Here is a 23319-nt window from a genome sequence, read left to right on the forward strand (position 1 = left end):
TTACATCCAGTTTATCTTTTTTTGATGTATTCACTTAAGCATAAACTGAATTTGGATTTTAATTATTGGGTCTTTAAGTCTATTATCTACTACTTTAGCTATAGTACTTTGTTCAAAGTACATATGGTTTATTGTCACATCCTTACCGCTTTCATAGCTTCTTTAGGAGTAGAAGTTGGACGTGGAGAATTGATAGAGCTATCTAATTTTGACTTAGTTGGCCTCCGTCAGATGTCCTTGGCTAGGATTAAGGCTAGTTCTCAGGGCTTGGTTTACAAGTGCACTCATCCATGTTACGTTCCACCTGCTGTAGAAGAGCTTGATATTGAAGATGTTCCCATCGCTATTGAGGAGCCTTTTGTTCCGATGTTAGCCATTGACTTTCCCCATACTCCATGTTTTGATAAAAGCTAAGGGGCATCATCTACAACCCCTCCACATTCTAGAGATCCATTTAGTCAGTTGTGTGACAACATCTTTGGTCATTTCGACTCTCTTCAGACTATGTTTCAAGGGAAACTAGTAGAGTTTCATCAAGACATAACTAAACGAGTCGATACGTTGAAGGCACATCAAACTGAGATGTTTGACTATTTTCGCTCTGTGCACAATCCTTCACCACCTCTATCTGATGCTTGACCTTATGTATTTGACTATGTAGATATTAATGACTAGGGTTGTATTTTGATTTGGTATTTATTAGTTATTACTTGTTACCTGCCACTTTTATTTCTACATGTGTCTTATAGAATATATTTTATATTTTCTTCAAAATATATTAGGTTTTTCAAAACTTCTTTTCAAAATACCCCATTCAAAACTTTGTTTTTAAAATAGCTTTTAAAATATTTTATCTTTCTGAGTAGCCTAGGATTTATCGTAGACTTGTATGGTCCTATAGTTTTAGCAGCTAGCATCTCGCAAGCACAGTAGGACACCTTGCTTATATATTTTGAAACATAGAATAGTGTAAGATGCTTAGGACTTAACCTAAGACTTCATATGCTTATGTAAGTGCATCGCTATAAATCTGAATTTTAAACAAATTACATTGATCAATTTGAGTAATATGGATAGTAATAAACTAGTTAAAACCAAGAGCTCAAATTGGCCAACCTGAGTCAGCAGGTGCTATCTTATGGTAGTTAGTTAAGTATGAAGGTTGGACATTTCATCATAAAGATATTTTTTTAATTTTTTAAACCATACTTGGACTTTTTGGAATATATCAGATTAAGGGGAGCATTCCATCAAAGATTTTAATTTTTTTAATATGATTTTCTTTTTATTTTTAAAATTTTAATATTCTTTTAAACTTAATATTCTTAAATTTTTTACAAATTTTTCCAACCATTTCTTTGCAAATTATTTAACTTACAAGTTTTCAAAACCTTAAAAATTATCAACTTATTTTCCAAATTTCTTTATTTAATATTTTTAAAATTTTAAGTCTTAGAAATTTCAATACTTGGAAATTTTATAACTATATTTTAAACACTTAAAAAATTTTAACTTTCAAATTTTAACCTTTTGATTCAATGCATTTTGCTTAAAAATTTTCCATTCAAATTTTACATAGAATATTTTTTAAAAAAAAATCTAAAATTTTTAATCACTTTGCAATGAAAAATTTTCAATTTGTTTTCAAGAATTAAACCTAATTCATTTTTTAAATTTAAAAATTTTGTGTTTTTTTCCAAAACTCATGTTAACGTAATTTTGTTTCAAAAATTTTCCAAGTCCAACACTTATTTTTCTTGTTCTCTAATCTTTATGGTTGTTGGTTCCCCTATTTTTGATATGTGTCAAAGGGGTAGAGATAGTAAATTTGGGGAAGTTAACAAACTCAAGGGGAGAGTTAAGTTAAAATGCTTGTTTATTTATCTTTACATATGTTATAAACTTAATTGTGAACATTGGTTGTCAAACATCAAAAAGGGAGAGATTATTAATGCAGAGTGTACTAGAATCGAACTTGAGTTTTGATGTTATCAAAGGTTCAAGTTAAGTCTTGTTGTGATCTAACAAGTTAACTAAGTGTGCAGGATATTTACTCGACTGAGAAAGTCTTAGCAGATCGTGGAATCCAAGCAAAAATTCTAAGTAGGTCAAGAGGACCCGACACTTGGTAAGGAAGCTCAATAGGTCTGGAGGATCAAAAATCGAAAGTAAGTCCTAGTGAGCTAATCTGATGCTAAGAGGCAAAGTCCAAATAGGTCTGGAGGATCAATGTTTGACAGGTAGGTTAAGGTAAGCAACTGGAGAGGAGTGACAGTGAGGTCATGTTCTAGAAAGGAACAACCCCTAGGTTGTTGATCCAACTGAAGAAATCGGGAAGATTTTCAAGTTAAGATCAAGACAGTTCCACTGTCAATTACTACTCATGCATCATATATTATTGTCCTAACTTTGTTTTGCAAGAATACATTTTGTTTAACTCTGTTTTATATGAAGCGGTCAGATCGGTCGATCGAACCCAAGTATTGGTTGACCGGACCAAGTTGACACTGAGTAGTTATCAGATCGAGCTAAAGTAAAAAATGGAAGTCAGACTGATTGGTTGATCGAACAAAAAATCATTAATGGAGATTTAATTTCAAATTTTGGCGAACAGGGAAAGTGTTCTGTTTGGTTGATCGAATAAAGTGATTGGTCGACCGATCAATAAATGCATTTAATGCAGCAAAGATCAAATCTCGACGAAAAAGGAAATCTAGGTGTTCAGTCGACCGATACATAGATCAGTCCATCGAAAGGATCAGTCGACCGAATAGCTTTTCGATCATGTTGGGTCACTTCGAAGCTAGATGGGGGTGATAGCTTCTCATGCTTTGTCGATGATGATGTGTAGCGGATAAATTAGACATAAAGCTCCCCAATGCTAACAAGATGGATTTACTTTGTATCCACCTTAAGAAGACATGACTAATCCAAGGATCCATCCCTCATGCACACTCTTCATTATGAAACACTGCTTCTCGGAAACAATTTGAAGGAGGAGAAGCCTCGTACAAGCTCACACACAAAGAAATATAAGAAGAGGAAAATACAAGCTAATACAAAATAAAATCTTACAAGATTACAATCATGAAACCCTAGCTTGCTCTCTTTATGTTTGGAGGCACCTCTTCATACTTGGAAAATACAGCAGCACTTTTGCACCTAGAGCCTTCAAAAATCTACGACAGTCAGCTTGAGAGGAATCGAGAGAGTTGTGTTGAACAATGTAGCTAAAACCCTTTTAATGGGCTTACAATGACTATATTTTCAACCTTAAGCGATTACTCTAATCACAAAAATGTTCTTAATTGACTAGCCGAGTCGATTAAGAACCTTTCAGTTTGCGCAAGAATCGGTCGTAGGCGATTAAGCTTCCCGGTTTATCGCCTACCGTAGCTATTGTTTTATTACAGAAAACCTTAATCAATTAGCCTAAGAGATTAAGTCATGATAAATCGCTTAGGCTAAGCGATTCAGGTAGCTTTTGTTTCCTCGCGTCAAACGACTCTTAAGTGATCACCTTAATCGATTGCAGTCTTGGTAATCGATTACCCTAATCAATTACCAACCCTAACTTCTTCTATCCAAGTCTAAGGTTCACGTCCAACATCCAGTCCACCGTGACCTATTTAAACTCCTCAATGCCTAGCATCTGGTCAACCTTAACCTGTTGGGATTTCATCACCAAGTGTCCAATCAATCCTTTGACTCACTTGGACTTTTCTTCTCATGCTAAGTATCCAGTCAATCCTTTGACCTACTTGGACTTCCAATCACCAAGTGTCCGGTCAACCTTGACTCACTTGGACTTACCATCTCCTGCTAAGAGTACGGTTAGTCTTGACCAACTCAGGCTTACTAATCACCAGGTGTCTGGTCAACCACTGACCGACTTAGATTTCCACATGTCTGGCTTCACTCACCAAGACTTTCTCACTGCCTAGCTTCACTCACTAGGACTTTCATCTGACTTCACTCACTAGAATTTTCCTTCTGCCTAGCTTCACTTACTAGGGCTTTTCAACTGGCTTCACTCACCAAGATTTTTCAACTGTCTGGTTTCACTCATTAGGACTTCTCATCTGTCTAGTTTCACTCACTAGGGCTTTTCACCTGGCTTCACTCACCAGGATTTTCTAACTTTCTAGCTTCACTCACTTAGGATTTTCATCTGCCTAGCTTCACTCACTAGGGCTTTTCATCTGCCTAGCTTCACTAGGACTTTTCACCTGGTTTCTCTTACCAGGACTTTACACACCAAGTGTCCGGTCAACACTGACCCACTTGGATTTTCTTCTTCTGCCAACCTTCCCGTTCGACTTACCCTTGCCTAACTTCTAGTTAGAACTTCCCTATTAAGTATCCGGTTAACCTTGACCTACTTGACTCTTCTTCACATCAAACTTGTCACGCCCCAGGTGGTCCCTGCCAGAAGAAATTTTGGCAACATCTCCCCTGTACGGGTGATAATATGAAACTTTACTACAACCAACTCATTCACGGCCAACACGGGCGGAATAATAAATATAAAAATACTAACAAACCATGTAGTTTTTATCCAAACAACCTCTAGTTGTTACCATAATACAAAAGAAAGAAAAAATAACATCTAACTTACCGCTTCTGCTGACCGGCAGGCACGTAGTAAAACACACCAAATAAAAATCTACTAAGCAAGAAAAATATCCAACCATCACAATGTCTTAAGCAACACCATACAATCCAAAGTGCAAAACCAATATAAGTCCGAAACAAACAAAAAACCACAAGACAAATACGTAAACTCTCATGGCCAGGGGACTCGCAACTGGAACCTCCTGACGGCCTCAGCGTGAAATAAGAAAATATCAACGGGGTGAGTCCAACACTCAACGGATACCAAGTTGGCATGCATAATACGAAATAACTAATAGTAATAAATATGTGTACAATCTCCTGGAGTAGTGGAAAATGTAAAACTGTAAGAAAAGGAGAAGCTGTACTCACCAGGACCTCCTATCAGAATAATAAGGGCGTTAAACCAAAAGTAACAAGTCCCTGTATGCATGTCAAACATATGCATCCATCCAATATACAGCAAATAAAGTGCAGCAAACACAAGCAATAATGCAATCATGCATATGATGCCAATGACATGTCCTGGTCACCCCTGACGCCTATCAGCCATCTCACACACGATGGTGAGACCGAGTGGGTAGAGCTATGACAACTGTGCACTCTGCTATCACTGCTCCTGATGAGTGACAAAGTGGACAGGATGCTGTCGGATTACACCTATCCTCCTACCCCAAATCATAAGTGGGGGAGCTCAATGCTCTCATCTCCCTGAGCCAGTCCATAGGAGGGGTCCCTTACGTGCTATCACGCTGCAGTCACACTACCCATGAGCGGACCAACGGAGCACCGACAGAGCAACCTGCTGCAACACACCCTGCCTGAATAAAAACCACTAACCCATGAGTGGTTGTGTGTGCAAATCCATGTAACTGGCGATGTGCTCAACAATAATGGAGCCGACAATCACTCAGTATGCAATCATGCGAGATGGTGCATGACATTAAGCATAAAAATCCTGACCATATCTACCTCCATAAAATATGTACTAAAAATAAATGGATCAAATAAAACAGATCTAGATACATGGGTCAGCTATGGTAAATGTCTTGTCCGGTGTATCCTAAGGCATGGTATGTCACTACCTCTATGAGTATAAATAATCATGGCAATAATAAATCATCAATGCAGAACAGATGAAAGTATACAATAGGTATCATGTAGTGACATGGCAAAGCAATATTAAACATAATTATTAGTAAAGGCTATAACCTACTACGCATATCAGCATGACATATCAAAAGAGATAAGTCAAGGTACCCGCCTCAAATGTAGATCAAGCCAAACAATCGTTATATCAAAGTGCTCGTCCCGAATCAAAGTCCTGCAATAAATCATATACAGATTTAGCTAACTACATATAAATTTATTAGCTAAATCAAACCTCAACTAAATCTAATCCATAGTCCAACTAGGATTAGTTCCATTAACCCTAATCATTCGATCATAAACCCAAATATCCTTTAATCAATTAACATCATTACGGCAAAACGATGAATTGATCTCCAACAAACCATAAATTTTTGAAAGGTTACCTGATTATTCACTGTCAGAGTGTGATCACTATCGATATGGTGGCCGAACTTCTGCGATATCCTCGTCCAGTATAAATAGATGCCTGAAACTTAGCAATCCATCATTGCATCTCCTAGATTAGAGACTAGGGTTAGCACCTACCACAAGTTGTGGCCAGAATAGAACCATAGCTTGGATAGTAAGGAAACTCAGCCGAAACCATAGCTTGGTTGCTTAGAAGAACCACCCAATCAATAACGTTCAAGTTGAAGGACCAACAATTGTTCTTCAACGTGTTGATGCTTGGTCACATGATCATCAATGTTGAACCAGCTTCTTGAGTTGGCTTCATGTTCCAATCAGCAATGCTATTCACAATAAAAAATCCAACGTGAATTACTTCACGTTGCTGTTCACAGGCAGTGTGGAGTGGTTCTTGGGCGACGGCGGCAAGAAGAGGAGAGGGAGAACCGGGGCAGAGTCGAGAGGAAGGGGAAACATTGAAGTGTCCGGATTCCCCTCATCCTCTGGCTTTTGTTCGCGGAGAAGAGAAAACGATGCAAAGTTGTGCCATCGATGAGGAAGCCGAAGAGATCGGGGAAGGAAGAAAAGGGGCGGCGGTGGCTCGTGTCGCAAAAGGGGAGGAGACGGTGTCGGGGAGGAAGACGATCAGCACTCCACGTCGCGTGAGGGAGAGGAAGAGAGGAGATGGCGCGAGAGAGGAGGAAGAATCGAGATTTTGAGGGAAGCTTCAGCGTCGCGCGAGAGGGAGGGGAGGAGACGAAGGGAACTAGGGCTCGGGTGAGAACGGAGAAAAAGAAAAAGAAAAAGAAAAAAGAAAAGGAAAAGAAAAATAAAACTTTTCCTCATTCAATGGGGTAGCCTAAACAGGCTTCCCCTAGTCCTAATATTTATCCCCATAACCTACACCTTATGACCTCCGAAAAATTTCCCGAAAGTTTTTAAAAATTTCGAAAAGTTTCTTTTAGGTTATTCCTCTATTTAACCTTATTTTTTAATTTATATTTGTTGTCGTATTTTATATTCTCCCCCACTAATAAAAATTTGGTCCCCAAATTTCGTTATCTACCATCAGCAAGTACTAGCAAAAGCTAAACAGTATAAATGTTGAACGGTAAATTAACCCACATACCTCAAGTAAAAAGATGGGGGTATCGAGCTCGAATCGTATCCTCGAGCTCCCAGATAGTCTCCTCATCGGAATGATGCTATCATCCGACTTTAACCAGCTGGATAATCTTGTTCCGCAGCTGACGCTCTTTCTCGTCCAAAATCTGTACTAGAACCTCCTCATAGGTAACGCCAAGCTGAATGGGAACTAGTATATCTTACAGTACATATGTTGGGTCAACTATGTATCTCCTCAGCATAGACACATGGAACACATTGTGAACGCCTGCCATAGCCGGTGGTAGCGCCAGACGATAAGCTACTGCTCCAATCCTCTCCAAGATCTAGAAAGGCCCAATGTATCGTGGAGCTAGTTTACCTCAGAGGCCAAATCTCTTCACCCCTTTCTTGGGTGAGACTCTCAAGAATACATGGTCGCTAGTGGAGAACTCCAGGGGTCTACGTCTCCGATCAGTATAACTCTTCTAACGATCTTGCGCCTCGGACATCCTCCGTCTAATAGTGCAGACTAACTCTGCCTCATACTAAGCTCTCTGCGGTCCTAGCAACTGGGCCTCCCCAACCTTCTCCTAGAGGATGGGTGTCTGACAAGGTCTACCATATAACGCTTCAAACGGTGCCATCTGAATAGCTGAATGATACCTGTTGTTGTAGGCGAACTCTAGTAATGGAAAGTAGTCCTCCCAAATGCCTCCAAAATCCATAACACAAGACCTCAGCAAGTCCTCTAGAGTCTAAATGGTCCACTCTGACTGCCCATCTGTCTGCGGATGGAAAGATGTACTGAAACGGAGCTGAGTGCCCAAGGTCTACTGCAGACTCTGCCAGAATCGGGACATGAACCATGGGTCTCTATCCGATATAATTCTCAATGGAACACTATGCAATCTGATGATCTCTCAACAATACAACTCTGACAATCGATCCAGAGAATCGATCTTGCGGATTGCTAAGAAGTGCACGGATTTGGTTAATTGATCAACGATCACCCAAAATACGTCATGGCCTCGTCGGGTCCTAGGCAATCCCACCACAAAATCCATGGTGATGTGATCCCATTTCCACTCTCGGATCGGAATCCTTTGAAGTAATCCGGCAGGTCTCTGGTGCTCAGCCTTCACCTGCTGACAGACTAGACATCTAGCTAAGAATTCTGCGATGTCTTTCTTCATGTCGTTCCACCAATAGGAACGTCTCAAATCTCGGTACCAATGGACTATAAGTGCTGATCACTGGCCTGGGCCTCTCGGATCCTCATCCTGATCGACGACTGAGCAACCATGGTAACTAGAATACCCTACTCCATCCGTCCCTGCTCCTCAAGGCCCAACTCGGAGAAACCCTGAATCAAGTCTATGACCACAACTCAATGGCAAGCTAAAGTCCCTCTGAACTTCCTGCTGAGTGCATCGGCAACCACTTTAGCTTTCTAAGGGTGGTAGCTAATGGTACAATCATAATCCTTTCAGGAACTCTATCCGTCTCCTCTATTGGAGATTGAGTTCCTTCTAAGTGAACAGATATTTGAGACTCTTATGGTCAGTGAGAATCTCAAATGTAATACCATACAAGTGATGCCGTCAAATCTTCAAAGCAAATATAATGGCGGCTAGCTCCAAATCATGTACTGGGTAATTCTTCTCATGCTCCTTCAACTAACGAGAAGCATAGGAGACTACCCTGTCTTACTGCATCAAAACAACGCCCAAACCCTATAGAGAAGAGTCGGTGTAAAGTATGAACTCGTCCTCTCCAGAGGGTAAAACTAGAACTGATGTTGTTACTAGTCTCCGCTTCAACTCCTGAAAACTAGTCTCGCAAGCCTCGGACCACATGAACTTCACACCTTTCTTGGTCAAGCGTGTCAGTGGCATAGCAGTACGCGAGAAACCCTCGACGAACTGTCTGTAATATCCAGCCAATCCCAAGAAACTCTGGGTCTCTTGAACTAATTTTGGCTACTTCCAACTGGTGACAGCCTCAATCTTCTAAGGGTCTACTGAAATACCTGAGCTAGACACCACGTGTCCCAAAAAACCAACTAAGGATAGCCAAAACTGCACTTGCTGAACTTCGCATATGGACAATGTCGTCGAAGAATCTCCAAGACTATGCGAAGATGCTATGCATGTTCCTCCTCGGAATAAGAGTAGATTAAAATATCATCGATGAAGACAACAACGAACTGATCTAGATACTTCATAAAATGCGGTTCATCAAATCCATAAACACCGCTGGAGCATTGGTAAGCCCAAATGACATTACTAAAAATTCATAATGTCCATATCTGCTATGGAATGTTTTCTTCTATATATCAGATTCTTTAGCTCTAAGCTGATGATATCTAGACCGCAGATTAATCTTAGAATATACTGATGTACCTCTGAGCTGATCAAATAAATCATTGATCCATGGTAAGGGGTACTTATTCCTGACGGTCACTGCATTCAGCTGTCTGTAATCGATGCACAACCTCAGAGTACCATCCTTTTTCTTGACAAACAATACTGGAGAACCCCACGGAGAAACACTAGGGCGAATAAATCCCCTGTCCAATAACTCCTGGAGTTGGACCTTTAGCTCATCCAACTATTTCAGCGCCATACAGTAAGGATCTTTCCATGCTAGCGCGGTCCCTGGAATCAGCTTAATAGCAAACTCCACTTGCCTTCGGGGAGGCAAGCCTGGTAGTTGTTAGTTAGATCCCTAGAGCCAATCATATGATGATTGTTATATGGACTCATTGTATTATATTCCTATGTATATAAAGCCATTTGTTTTGGTTATTATACTTACTTGTATTGGTGTCAAATAACTAAGTATAATAGCGTCCTTGAGTAGAAGGTTCTTATCTATATCAATCGATTGGTTGAATCGATAGTGAGATGATATAGAGAACACTACTCTTAATCATTCCTAGTCAACTATTAACATTCAGGGATAATGTTAATGCGACGAGACTAGCATATAGGTCAATTCGATGACTTGATCTCACAAGTCATGGATATAGAGATATCAAGTTGACACATGGGTATGCATTGGAGAATGTATACTGAATGACCAGCCATGAGAAAGTATCATAGATCGTTATATGAGTGTCATATACTTTATCATATGGCTATTAGTATAACTATTAGTCCTTGGACCCGAAGTCACCATGGGTCCCTACATAAGGATTTGCATACCTTCGACCTGAGTATGTAACAAATTATGCGGAGGGATGTGAGTGATGTAGATGGGATCTATCCCTCCTATATAACGGGAGTGACATCGTTATTCTTGATAGAGTGAGACCACTAAGTGCATGGTCATGCCCAAATGAGTCAATATGAGATATTGAGCTCATTTGATTATAGTGAGTCTACTTGGAGTTCAAGATTTAGATTGATCAGAGGATGACACCGTCTATGCCTCAAATTGATCAATCTAGATGTCTAGGATAGAAAGACACTTGTCATATATTGTGAAGAGTCACAATTGGTAGTCACAAGGTGATGTTGGATCTCAACATTCTTGTAACTTGGGTAGTAATGATGTGTTTCTAGATACCACTCATTACTTATGCTTCTAAATGAGTTTAGGAGCATTGCCAACGTTACAAGAACCTATAGGGTCACACACAAAGGGCAATTAGATGGAGATTCGGTTCATATGATGAACCAAGAGGATAAGGTTCATGTGATGAACCAAATTGGATTAAGAGTAATCCAAATTAGATTAATTGAGTAAGACTCGATTGAGTTAGACTTGAGTTAGACTCAAGTGAGGTTAGACTTGAGTTAGACTCAAGTGAGGTTAGACTTGAGTTAGACTCAAGTGAGGCTAGACTAGGTTAGACTCAAGTGAGGTTTAATGATGATATTCATTGAATTTTGAATTCAATGATAAATGGAATTCAATTTGAATTTTAGATTCAAATTTCGAATGAGTTTCAAAATGGTCATTTAATGAAGAATATTAAATACTCATTAAGGCTCATTAATGAGGCTCATTAATTGTGTTAATGAGCATTAAGTATTTTCATTAGATGAAAATACTTAAGCCATTTTTTACTCTTATTTGATTATCGATCATTATTATTCCTCCTTGCTTCTTCTTCTCTCCCTCTCCTCCTCCTTGGCCGAACACCTTTAGAGTGCTAGCACACTGTAAGTGTTTTTTCATCTCTATTGTTCGTGTGGATACGTATAGAGGTGTGTCCACTTGAACACACTTGAGATCCGGCAACTTTTGGACGAGCAGGATTCACGAATGGCTTCGCTACAAGGGTAATCTCTTAACCATGTAGATCTAATGTAATTCTAGGATAGAAAGACATGTACACAAAATTTTTGTTCTTTTAATCATCCCACGGATCTTGTGGCATGGGATTTCGAGGTTTCCGCAACGCAAAAAGTGGTTTTTACGGCTCGAAAGTCTCAAAAGTGATATCAGAGCCACGTGTGGAGCATGTACGTGTTTTAGTTTGTATTTTTATGAAAAATATCAGATCTGTAAGTTTCTGTAAATTTACATTTTTTTATAGTTTTTATGAGTATTTTTCTTGGATATGCGAAGCAACAAGTGCTTGGTCACTTGTAGGCTTCGTATATCGAGAAAAACCTTCCGAAACGGCAAGGTTTCGCCCAAACAGTTTTGGGACAGCGGCTTAAGGTGCTATAAGATCGTAGTAGGACACTCGTGAGACTCATTTCATGAGAAGGGGCGCTGCCCCTAACCCCACAAGGGGCGTTGTCTGGCGATCGCGCCCGAAAATCGCTAAACGGGACCGCCGAGAAATTATAACTCATAAAATTATAAAAATAGTAGTAAAATTGTAGAAATTTATATAAAATACATAATTTAGAATTATGTATATATTTGTGATAGTCATGGCCCAAAACCCCCAATTGGATTGGATACATGTGTTGTAATTCATAATATAGCCTGCGTGCCATTTTTGTGTGATTGTGCGTGTTGTATATTTGATACGCGACCTATGCGTCGTGCCTATCTATTTTATTTCCTATTGTAAAATAATTTAGACTCAAATGTAACTCGAGTTTCATCTTTGTAATGTACAAAATGGAGCTGTGGAAGGTCCACTCGAGGAGGAGTTACGAGGAGGGTGCGAGCAACACGTGGCGGTCAAAGGGAGGAGCTTGAAGAAGCTGTTGGCCTTAGGTTGACCGTCCGATCTCCTCATTGGCTTGAGAAGATCGTAGTAGGGCCATGACTAATCACAATTTAATTAATTTCTTGTGTGTGTGTATGTGATGCATGCTAGAGTAGAGTAATTAATTAGTGCCACCATGATTAGATTAGATCTAAATCGCGTATATAATGCACCACGATTAGATTAGATCTAAATCGCGTATATGATACACATCAATGATTAGATTAGATCTTAATCACGTCAACTCAAAATGCCTACCATGTCGTGATACTCATCACTACCTTGATCACATGTTGTTGTTGAATCTGCCAAAGTAGAGCAACGCATATTATCTTGGTAGGGTGCGGAGGGACAATCTTGGTCCCGCCTATCAACATATGGGTGAGTATAAACTCAATTAGATTGAGTACAACTAGTTAAACTCAATTGGACCAGGTTTAACTATAGGCATTTTCCAATGGTTGGTAGATAGGTCAAAATCACATTTATATTAACTCTTGGGTGATTTTGCCAAAGCTAACTCAAGTTTTAATATACATGCGGATCTTGATCCTATAAACAAGAGTTACATAGAGATGTAATTGGTATTTAGTTACCTACCGATCATACTAAGTTTTGGGCGATTTAGCCAAAGCTAACTCAAGGCGTAGTATGATGTTGATCTTATCCCACAAGAATTATAGCTAGTTGGTTAAAATCTAATATGTGTGGTTTGACCACATCCATGACTTGATTCTACAAAATTTCTATAATTCAGTGGCAGCATCATTTAGTTAAAGGCCTAATTAAATGATTAGTGGAATATGATTATTTATTTTTCTGTATTTTTTTTTGTAGATTACCATGTCGTTAAACATGAACACCTTCTCCCTGCATTCTGTCCTTGATAAGGACAAACTCAATGGAGCTAACTTCCTGGACTGATACATGACCTGAGAATTGTTCTCACACAGGAACGAAAAATGTACGTCCTGGAGCAGCTCATTCCTGCGGCACCTCCTACCACTGCCACGCGAGCTGACCGTGATGATTACAAGAAGCATCAAGATGACGCATTAGATGTGTCCTGTCTTATACTGGTGACCATAAACTCTGAGCTTCAGAAGCAACACGAGTTGATGGGTACTTATGATATGGTTGAATATCTTCATCAACTATATCAAGGACAAGCAGGGCACTGGAAGAGGAACTGCAAAGGATACCTGGAAGATCTTAAGAAGAAGAGAAATAAGATTTCTACTTCAAGTATACATGTTATAGAAGTCAATCTCTCTATTTCTTCATCGTGGGTATTAGATACTGGATGTGCTTCTCACATTTGTACTAATGTACAGGCGCTGAGAAATAGTAGGACATTGACGAAGGGCGAGATAGACCTACGAGTAGGCAATGGAGCACGGGTTGCTGCAGTTGCTATAGGGACTTACTATCTATCTCTGCCCTCTGAGTTTGTACTAGAACTAGATGAATGTTGTTATGTGCCTACTCTTACTAAGAACATTATATCAGTTTCTTGTTTGGACAAGAAAGGTTTTTCATTTATAATGAAGAACAAATGTTGTTCAGTTTATTTAAATGATATGTTCTATTGTAGTGCACCTCTGATTAACGGACTCTATATTCTAGACTTAGAGAACCCCATCTATAACATAAATACCAAAAGTTTCAAATCAAATGAAATGAACCAAACCTATCTCTGGCACTTTCGCTTAGGCCATATAAATGACAAACGCTTATCTCATCTCCATAAAGATGGTTTGCTGGACTCATTTGATTTTGAATCATATGAGACATGCGAGTCATGCCTACTAGGCAAGATGACCAAGACTCCCTTTGGTAGACACAGCGAGAGAGCGACTGACTTGTTAGGACTCATACATAGTGATGTATGTGGCCCTTTCAATGTCGCTACCAGGGATGGTTATAGATACTTTATTACATTTACTGATGACTTTAGTAGATATGGTTATGTGTATCTGATGACACATAAGTCAGAACCCTTTGAAAAGTTCAAGGAATTCAAGAATGAAGTACAAAACCAGCTTGGCAAGAGTATTAAGATACTTCAATCAGATTGAGGTGGAGAATACCTTAGCTATAAGTTTCGTGACTATCTAGCTGAGTGTGGGATTATATCCCAACTCACTCCTCCTGGAACACCACAGTGGAATGGTCTATCCGAAAGGAGGAATCGTACCCTATTAGATATGGTACGGTTTATGATGAGTCACACAGATCTTACTATATCTCTTTGGGGCTATGCTCTGGACACAGCAGCCTTCATATTCAACTGTGTTCCATCCAAGGTTGTGATAAAGACACCATACAGAATATGGACTGGGAGAGATGCACCGGTGTCTTTTATGAGGATTTGGGGTTGTGAGGCTTACGTTCGACGTCAAGTCTCGGACAAACTGGGACCCAAATCCGATAAGTGCTATTTTATTGGATATCCCAAGGAAACTAAGGGATATTACTTCTACATTCCCAGTCAACACAAGGTAGTTGTGGCAAAGACTGGGGTATTTCTAGAAAGGGACTTTGTTTCTAGAAAAACTAGTGGGAGTACGTTCGATCTTGAAGTAGTTCAAGATGTGAACCATAGCACTGAAGCCTCAATGGAAGTTGAACTGGAACCACAAAGTGTTGTGGATGATGTTGTTTCACAAGGAGTTGAGGAACAACAACCAGTTCAAGTAGACATACCTCTTCGCAGGTCTGATAGGGTACGTCGTCAGCCTGAGAGATACTCATTTCTCTTGTCTGACCATGATGATGCTATGCTCATTGAGAATGAGCCTACCTCCTATTAGGAAGCTGTGATGAGACCAGATTCTGAGAAATGGCTAAAGGCCATGAGATCCGAAATGGAATCCATGTACACCAACCAAATATGAATTTTGGTTGATCCACCTGAAGGGGTAAAACTCATTGGGTGTAAGTGGGTCTTTAAGAGAAAGATTGACATGGATGGACTTATATATAAGGGTCGTTTGGTAGCAAAAGGTTTCAAGAAAATTCATGGTATTGACTATGATGAAACTTTTTCTCCAGTAGCGATGTTTAAGTCCATTCGGATCATGCTTGCTATTGCAGCATACCACGATTATGAGATCTGGCAGATGGATGTCAAAACCGCGTTTCTGAATGGAAACCTACTCGAGAATGTGTACATGACACAACCTGAGGGTTTTGTAGATCCACAGCATACTGGCAGAGTATGCAAGCTGCATAAGTCCAAGTATGCAAGCTTCTCGGAGCTGGAATCTTCGATTCGATGATGTGATCAAACAGTTTGGTTTCATCAAGAATGAAGATAAACCTTGTGTCTACAAGAAGGTTGTAGGGAGCACACTTGTTTTCCTTGTATTGTATGTGGATGACATACTACTCATTGGGAACGACATCCCTTTGTTGCAGTCTGTAAAGACTTGGCTAGGGAATTTCTTCTCAATGAAGGACTTAGGTGAAGCAGCCCGTATTCTAGGCATACAAATCTATAGATATAGATCTAAGAGAGTGCTTAGCCTAAGTCAGAGAACATATATTGACAAGGTACTACTATGGTTTGCCATGCAGAACTCCAAGAAGGGATTTCTGTCGATGTCACATGGTGTGAGTCTTTCAAAGATTCAAAGTCCCTCTTCTAGAGAGGATAGAGACCGCATGGATTAGATCCCTTATGCTTCAGCCATAGGATCTATCATGTACGTCATGCTATGTACTCGTCCTGATGTCTCGTATGCTTTGAGCATGACGAGCAGATACCAGTCAGATCCAGGTGAAAGTCGCTGGATAGAGGTCAAGAATATTCTTAAGTACTTGAGAATGAATAAAGAATATTTCTTAATATATGGAGGCGGTGACGAGCTAGCTGTAAAGGGTTACAGTGATGCTAGCTTCCAAACTGACCAGGATGATTATCGATCATAGTCTAGGTTCATGTTTTGCATAAATGGTGGTGCTGTGAGCTGGAATAGTTCGAAGCAAGACACAGTCACTGATTCTACAACAGAGGCCGATTATATTGCAGCATCAAAAGCGGCAAAGGAGGCAGTTTAGATCCACAAGTTCATTACTGAGCTTGGGGTGATTCCTAGCATAGCAGATCCTATTGAACTCTATTGTGACAACAATGGAGCAATTGCGCAGGCTAAGGAACCTCGCTCACACCAGCGGACCAAACACATACTACGGCGCTTCCATCTCATTCGAGAGATCATCGATAGAGGAGATGTGAAGATTTGCAGAGTACCCACTGACGCTAACATCGCAGATCCCTTGACCAATGCTTTGGCACAGAGAAAGCATGATGGCCACACTAGGTCATTGGGCCTTAGAGCCTACACTGATTAGCACTAGTGCTAGTGGGAGATTGTTAGTTAGAGCCCTAGAGCCAATCATATGATGATTGTTATATGGACTAATTGTATTATATTCCTATGTATATAAAGCCATTTGTTTTGGTTATTATACTTACTTGTATTGGTGTCAAATAACTAAGTATAATAGCGTCCTTGAGTAGAAGGTTCTTATCTATATCAATCGATTGGTTGAATCGATAGTGAGATGATATAGAGAACACTACTCTTAATCATTCCTAGTCAACTATTAACATTCAGGGATAATGTTAATGCGACGAGACTAGCATATAGGTCAACTCGATGACTTGATCTCACAAGTCATGGATATAGAGATATCAAGTTGACACATGGGTATGCATTGGATAATGTATACTGAATGACCCGCCATGAGAAAGTATCATGGATCATTATATGAGTGTCATATACTTTCTCATGTGGCTATTAGTATGACTATTAGTCCTTGGACCTGAAGTCACCATGGTTCCCTACATAAGTAGTTGCATACTTTGGCTTCGTCAAACGTCACCCGTAACTGGGTGGACTATAAAGGCGATTACTGGGTATGTAACAAATTATGCGGAGGAATGTGAGTGATGTAGATGAGATCTATCCCTCTTATATAACGGGAGTGACATCATTATTCTTGATAGAGTGAGACCACTAAGTGCATGGCTATGCCCAAATGAGTCAATATGAGATATTGAGCCCATTTGATTATAGTGAGTCTACTTGGAGTTCAAGATTTAGATTAATCAGAGGATGACACCGTCTATGCCTCAAATTGTTCAATCTAGATGTCTAGGATAGAAGGACACTTGTCATATATTGTGAATAGTCACAATTGGTAGTCACAAGGTGATGTTGGATCTCAACATTCTTGTAACTTGGGTAGTAATGATGTGTTGCTAGATACCGCTCATTACTTATGCTTCTAAATGAGTTTAGGAGCATTGCCAACGTTACAAGAACCTATAGGGTCACACACAAAGGGCAATTAGATGGAGATTCGGTTCATATGATGAACAAAGAGGATAAGGTTCATGTGATGAACCAAATTGGATTAAGAGTAATCCAAATTAGATTAATTGAGTAAGACTCGATTGAGTTAGACTTGAGTTAGACTCAAGTGAGGTTAGACTTGAGTTAGACTCAAGTGAGGCTAGACTTGGTTAGACTCAAGTGAGGCTTAATGATGATATTCATTGAATTTTGAATTCAATGATAAATGGAATTCAATTTGAATTTTAGATTCAAATTTTGAATGAGTTTCAAAATAACCATTTAATGAAGAATATTAAATACTCATTAAGGCTCATTAATGAGGCTCATTAATGGTGTTAATGAGCATTAAGTATTTTTATTAGATAAAAATACTTAAGCCATTTTTTACTCTTATTTGATTATCGATCATTAGTATTCCTCCTTGCTTTTTTTTCTCTCCCTCTCCTCCTCCTTGGTCGAAGACCTTTAGAGTTCTAGTACACTCTAAGTGTTTTCTCCATCTCTATTGTTCCTGTGGATACGTATAGAGGTGTGTCCACTTGAACACACTCGAGATCCGGCAACTTTTGGACGAGCGGGATTCGCGAAGGGCTTCGCTACAAGGGTAATCTCTTAACCATGTAGATCTAATGTAGATCTAGGATAGAAAGACATGTACATGAAATTTTTGTTCTTTTAATCTTCGCACGGATCCGGTGGCATGGGATTTCGAGGTTTCCGCAATGCAAAAAACAGTTTTTGCGACTCGAAAGTCCCAATAGTAGCTTCTCTGGAAATACATCCGGGTACTCCCGGACCACTAGAACATCTGAGATCTAGGAACTACTGTTGTCATCAGTATTAATCAAAGACAGAAGAAATCCATGATAGCCATGCGACAACAGCTTCTGATCCTGCATCGCAGAAATGATCGATATGTCGTCGTCCCTGATGCTAGTGAAATCCCATAAGGGTTGGTTCAGATGTCAGAATGTGACCACCCTCATCGGTAATCAACCGTGGCATAATATGTAGACAGCCAATCCATGCCAAGGATAATATCAAACTCAACCATTTCCAGTACTAATAAATCAACCATGAGTATCATATTGCCAAAGTCTAACGGGTAACCTCTGACCTCCTGAGTGGAATCCGATGTATCACCATATTGTAGGGGGGCGGTCAGTTGATGCAGTCTAAGGGTAGGTAGTCTACCAATGCCCCTCATAAAGGTACGAGAAATAAAGGAATGAGACCTACCAGTATCTATCAGCATGTCAACGGATAATGCATAAAGTAAAATCATACCACGCAAAATGGCTACGTCAGCCCGCTGCGCATCCTCTTTGGAAATCACATGAATACGTCCAGTCTCTGGCGGGGGTGGAGGTGGTAGTGCTACCAAAGGCTGTTGTGCCTAAGTCTGAGCCTACCACTATGACAATGTCGGGTATTGAGCTAGAGACGGATAGGTGGGCTGTGACTGATATTGGACTAGCGGCTGGGGCTGTAACTGGTACTGGACCAGTGGTTGTGGTTGTGGCTGATACGATACTAAGAATTGAGGTTGCGACTGGTACTGAACCAGTGACTGGGGATACAACTGATACTGAACTAGTGGCTGAGGTTGCAGTTGATACTAAGATCTCATAATAGAACTCTGTGGTACCATAAGGGCACTGGAGTGCTCTTGTCCATGCATGTCATATGTAGCTACTGCAGGGGGAGTTGTCCTCTACTGACGATGCAAAGATTGAGCTCTCTGCCCTCCTCGTTGTGACCCTATCTGACTAAGTTGTCCTCCATGAACAGAGACTCCAGTAGTAATATGATGAGCCTTCAACGAATAATCTCGGCTCAGGTGCCCGGGTAGTTTGCAATAATAGTAAACTGGTTATCCCAAGGATCAGGCTGAGGTGGTGTGGTCTCTGGACCCACATCTGGTGCAGTGAATGTCTCTGGCGGGCTATTTCTAGTTCTGCTTAGAAGATCAAAAACATCTTGATGAGGATCGCCCTGACTTCTGAGCCTGACCTGGCCGACTGTGACGACTCTGTTGCTATCCAATAGCCTGTGGTGGATGAATCTATCCTAATGTCCGATTAGTTTGCTTCCTTTTCTTATCCGAATATCCTTTCTGGTGAGCTGACTCAATCATAAGGGCTCTGTCCAGTGCCTCTATGTAAGACGAATTCCCAAAATCGACAAGCTTTACTTGCAGATGTCCATCCAGTCCCTGTATAACTGAAGCATACGAGACCTGTCCTAAGAAACTAGTTCTGGACAAAATCTAGCCAATCGATTTAATTCAGCATTATACTCCATCATGGTGCGATTGTTCAGCCGAAGACTCAGAAAATCCTGACGGCATGTCATCTGATTTGCCCGTGGAAAGTACCGGCTCTCAAAAGCCTCTCTGAACCTCGCCCAGGTGATGTTCTGCTCACCTATGATGGAATGCTGCATATCTCACCAGATATCGACCTCATCCCATAAATGGAAAGTAGCCAGCTCTGCTTTCTCCCACTTGGAGCAAGCCATGTAGAAGAAGGTCCGCTCCATGGTCTCTATCCAAAACTAGGCCACACTCGAATCAGTCTCTCCGCGGAAGAGGGCGAATCGACTTTTCATCGACTCTGCCAAAGTTGGGATCTGAGCTCGTGCCGCAACTATATCAATCAGGTGAGTAGGGACTGCTACGGGAATTGGCGGAACCACTGTAGCTGGTACTACAAGTGGTACCGCTAGATAGGCTAGGGGAGGTAACCCCGGTGCTGCTGCATAAGCGGGGGCAGGTGCCGCTGGTGGCATTGTAGGGTTAATATAGGTGGGTGCGGCTGGAGGTACGGTAGGTGGTGGTACCGGATGTGGAGCAACTGCTACTGCTGGTGCGAGTGTCGGGTGTGCAGTAGGCACCAGTGGCGGTGGTGTCGGGTACGCCATAGGTACTGGTGATGGTGGCGCCGGGTACACAGTGGGCACGGCTAGAGTAGGTGTCGGGTATGCCGGTGGTACCGCTAGTGGTACCGTGAATACCTAGGAGTGGGTACGATGGGTACGGTCGGGGTAGGTACCTCTGAAACCATCAGAGTCTGAGAGCCCGACGCGTCCATAGGACCCTGTGGAATCTATCCCTAACCAGTAGGCTCGACCCCAACAGATGTCTCTGGCGACTCCGTCCCTAGGGATTCCAATATCCTCTTGCGTGGATGTCCTGCACCACGTCTCGGAGCATGCGTATTTCACCTCATATCTGTTAAATTGTGTCCTAGATATTAGTACAAGTATCAAAATTATAAAAATTAATATTTTACCTATTTACCATCTGGAGATGTTCCGTCGTTATCCATCCCCCATATATAACCTCCAAATTCTGAAACAAGAAAATCGAGGCAAATCCGTAAAAATCCGAAAATAAATACCCAGATTAACTCACAAAACCTAGGCTCAGATACCAAATAAATTGGTATCAGATTAACTCAAAAAAATTCCAAAATGAAAAGCAAGTATTGTATACCTTGCTCTGATACCAAAAATATTAGTATCAAATTATCTCAAAATTCAGAACAGGATAAACAAGCATCGTAAACCTGCTCTGATACCAAAAATATTGGTATCAGATTAATTTGAAAATCTAAAACACAAAAAACAGGTATCGGAAACCTGCTCTGATACAAAAAATATTGGTATCAGATTAACTTGAAAATCTAAAACATGAAAAACAGGTATCGGAAACCTCCTCTGATATCAAATAAATTATCACGCCCCAAGTAGTCCCTGCCAGAAGAAATTTTGGCAGCATCTCCCCTATACGGGTGACAATATGAAACTTTACTACAACCAACTCACGGCCAACACGGCCGGAACAATAAATATAAAAATACTAACAAACCACGCAGTTTATATCCAAACAGCCTCTGGCTTTCGCCACAATACAAAAGAAAGCAAAAACAACATCTAACTTACCTCTTCTGCTGATCGGCAGGCGCGTAGTAAAACACACTAAATAAAAATCTACTAAGCAAGCAAAAATCCAACCATCACAATGTCTTAAGCAAAACCATATAATCCAAAGTGCAAAACCAATATAAGTGCAAAACCAATATAAAACCACAAGACTAAAACGTAAACTCTAGTGATCAGGGGTCTAGCAACTAGAACCTCCTGATAGCCTCAACCTGAAATAAGAAAATATCAACGGGGTAGGCCCAACACTCAGCGGATATCAAGTTGACATGCATAATACGAAAAAACAATAGTAATAAATATGTGTACAGTCTCCTGGAGTAGTGGAAAATGCAAAAAAGTAAGAAAATGAGAAGCTATACTCACCAGGACCTCCTATCAGAATAATAAGGTCGTCAGACCAAAAGTAACAAGTCCCTGAATGCATGCCAAACATATGCATCCATCCAATATGCAGTAAATAAAGTACAGCAAATACAGGCAATAATGCAATCATGCATATGATGCCAATGACATATCCTAGTCACCCCTGACGCTAATCAGCCATCTCACACACGATGATGAGACCGAGTGGGTAGGACTGTGACAGCTGTGCGATCTGCCATCACTGCTCCTGATGAGTGACCGAGTGGACAAGATATTATCGGAGTACATATATTCTCCTACCCCAAATCATAAGTGGGGGAGCTCAATGCTCTCATCTCCCTGAGCCAGTCCAGAGGAGGGATCCCTGACGTGCTACCACACTGCACTCACACTACCCATGAGCGGACCAGCGGAGCACTAACAGAGCAACCTGCTGCAACACACCCTGCCTGAATAAAAACCACTAACCCATTAGTGGCTGTGTGTAGATCCATGTAACTAGCGATGTGATCAACAATAATGGATCTGACAATCGCTCAGCATGCAATCATGCAAGATGGTGCATGACACTAAGCATAAAAATCCTGACCATATCTACCTCCATAAAATATGTACCAAAAATAAATAGATCAAATAAAATAGATCTAGGTACACGGGTCAGATATGGTAAATGTCTAGTCCGGTGTATCCTAAGGCATGGTATGTCACTACCTCTATGAGCATAAATAATCATGGCAATAATAAATCATAAATGCAGAATAGATGAAAGCATGCAACAGGTATCATGTAGTGACATACCAAAGCAATGATGAACATAATTATTACTAAAGGCTATAACCTATTACGCTTATTAACATGAGATATCAAAAGAGATAAGTTAAGGTACCCGCCTCAAATGTAGATTGAGCCAAACAATTGCTATGTCAAAGTGCTTGTCCCGAATCAAAGTCCTGTAATAAATCGTATAGATTTAGCTAACTACATATAAATTTATTAGCTAAATCAAACCTTAACTAAATACAATCCATCGTTCAACTAGGGTTAGTTCCATTAACCCTAATCATTCCATCAAAAACCCAACTATCCTTTAATCAATTAACATCGTTACGACAAAACGATGAATTGATCTCCAACAAACCATAAATTTCTGAACAATTACCTGATTATTCACTATCGGAGCGCAATCACTATCGATATGGTGGCCAA

At 40.4% G+C, this 23319-nt stretch overlaps 1 protein-coding gene across 1 annotated transcript; it reads right to left on the reverse strand.

The window, feature by feature from the left end:
• Positions 1 to 20358: 20358 nt before the first annotated feature.
• LOC121991041 (wiskott-Aldrich syndrome protein homolog 1-like) lies at positions 20359 to 20724 on the reverse strand. The gene has a single exon (XM_042545071.1). It carries the CDS (start codon positions 20722 to 20724, stop codon positions 20359 to 20361), a length of 366 nt encoding a protein of 121 aa, XP_042401005.1.
• Positions 20725 to 23319: the final 2595 nt, after the last annotated feature.

The sequence above is a fragment of the Zingiber officinale genome, chromosome 6B, assembly GCF_018446385.1.
Source record: "Zingiber officinale cultivar Zhangliang chromosome 6B, Zo_v1.1, whole genome shotgun sequence".
NCBI lineage: Eukaryota > Viridiplantae > Streptophyta > Magnoliopsida > Zingiberales > Zingiberaceae > Zingiber > Zingiber officinale.

What these genes read in the sequence shown, in the direction of transcription:
- LOC121991041 (XM_042545071.1), bottom strand. Translation starts at nt 20,724, where the DNA reads ATGGCGTACCCGACACCACCGCCACTGGTGCCTACTGCACACCCGACA.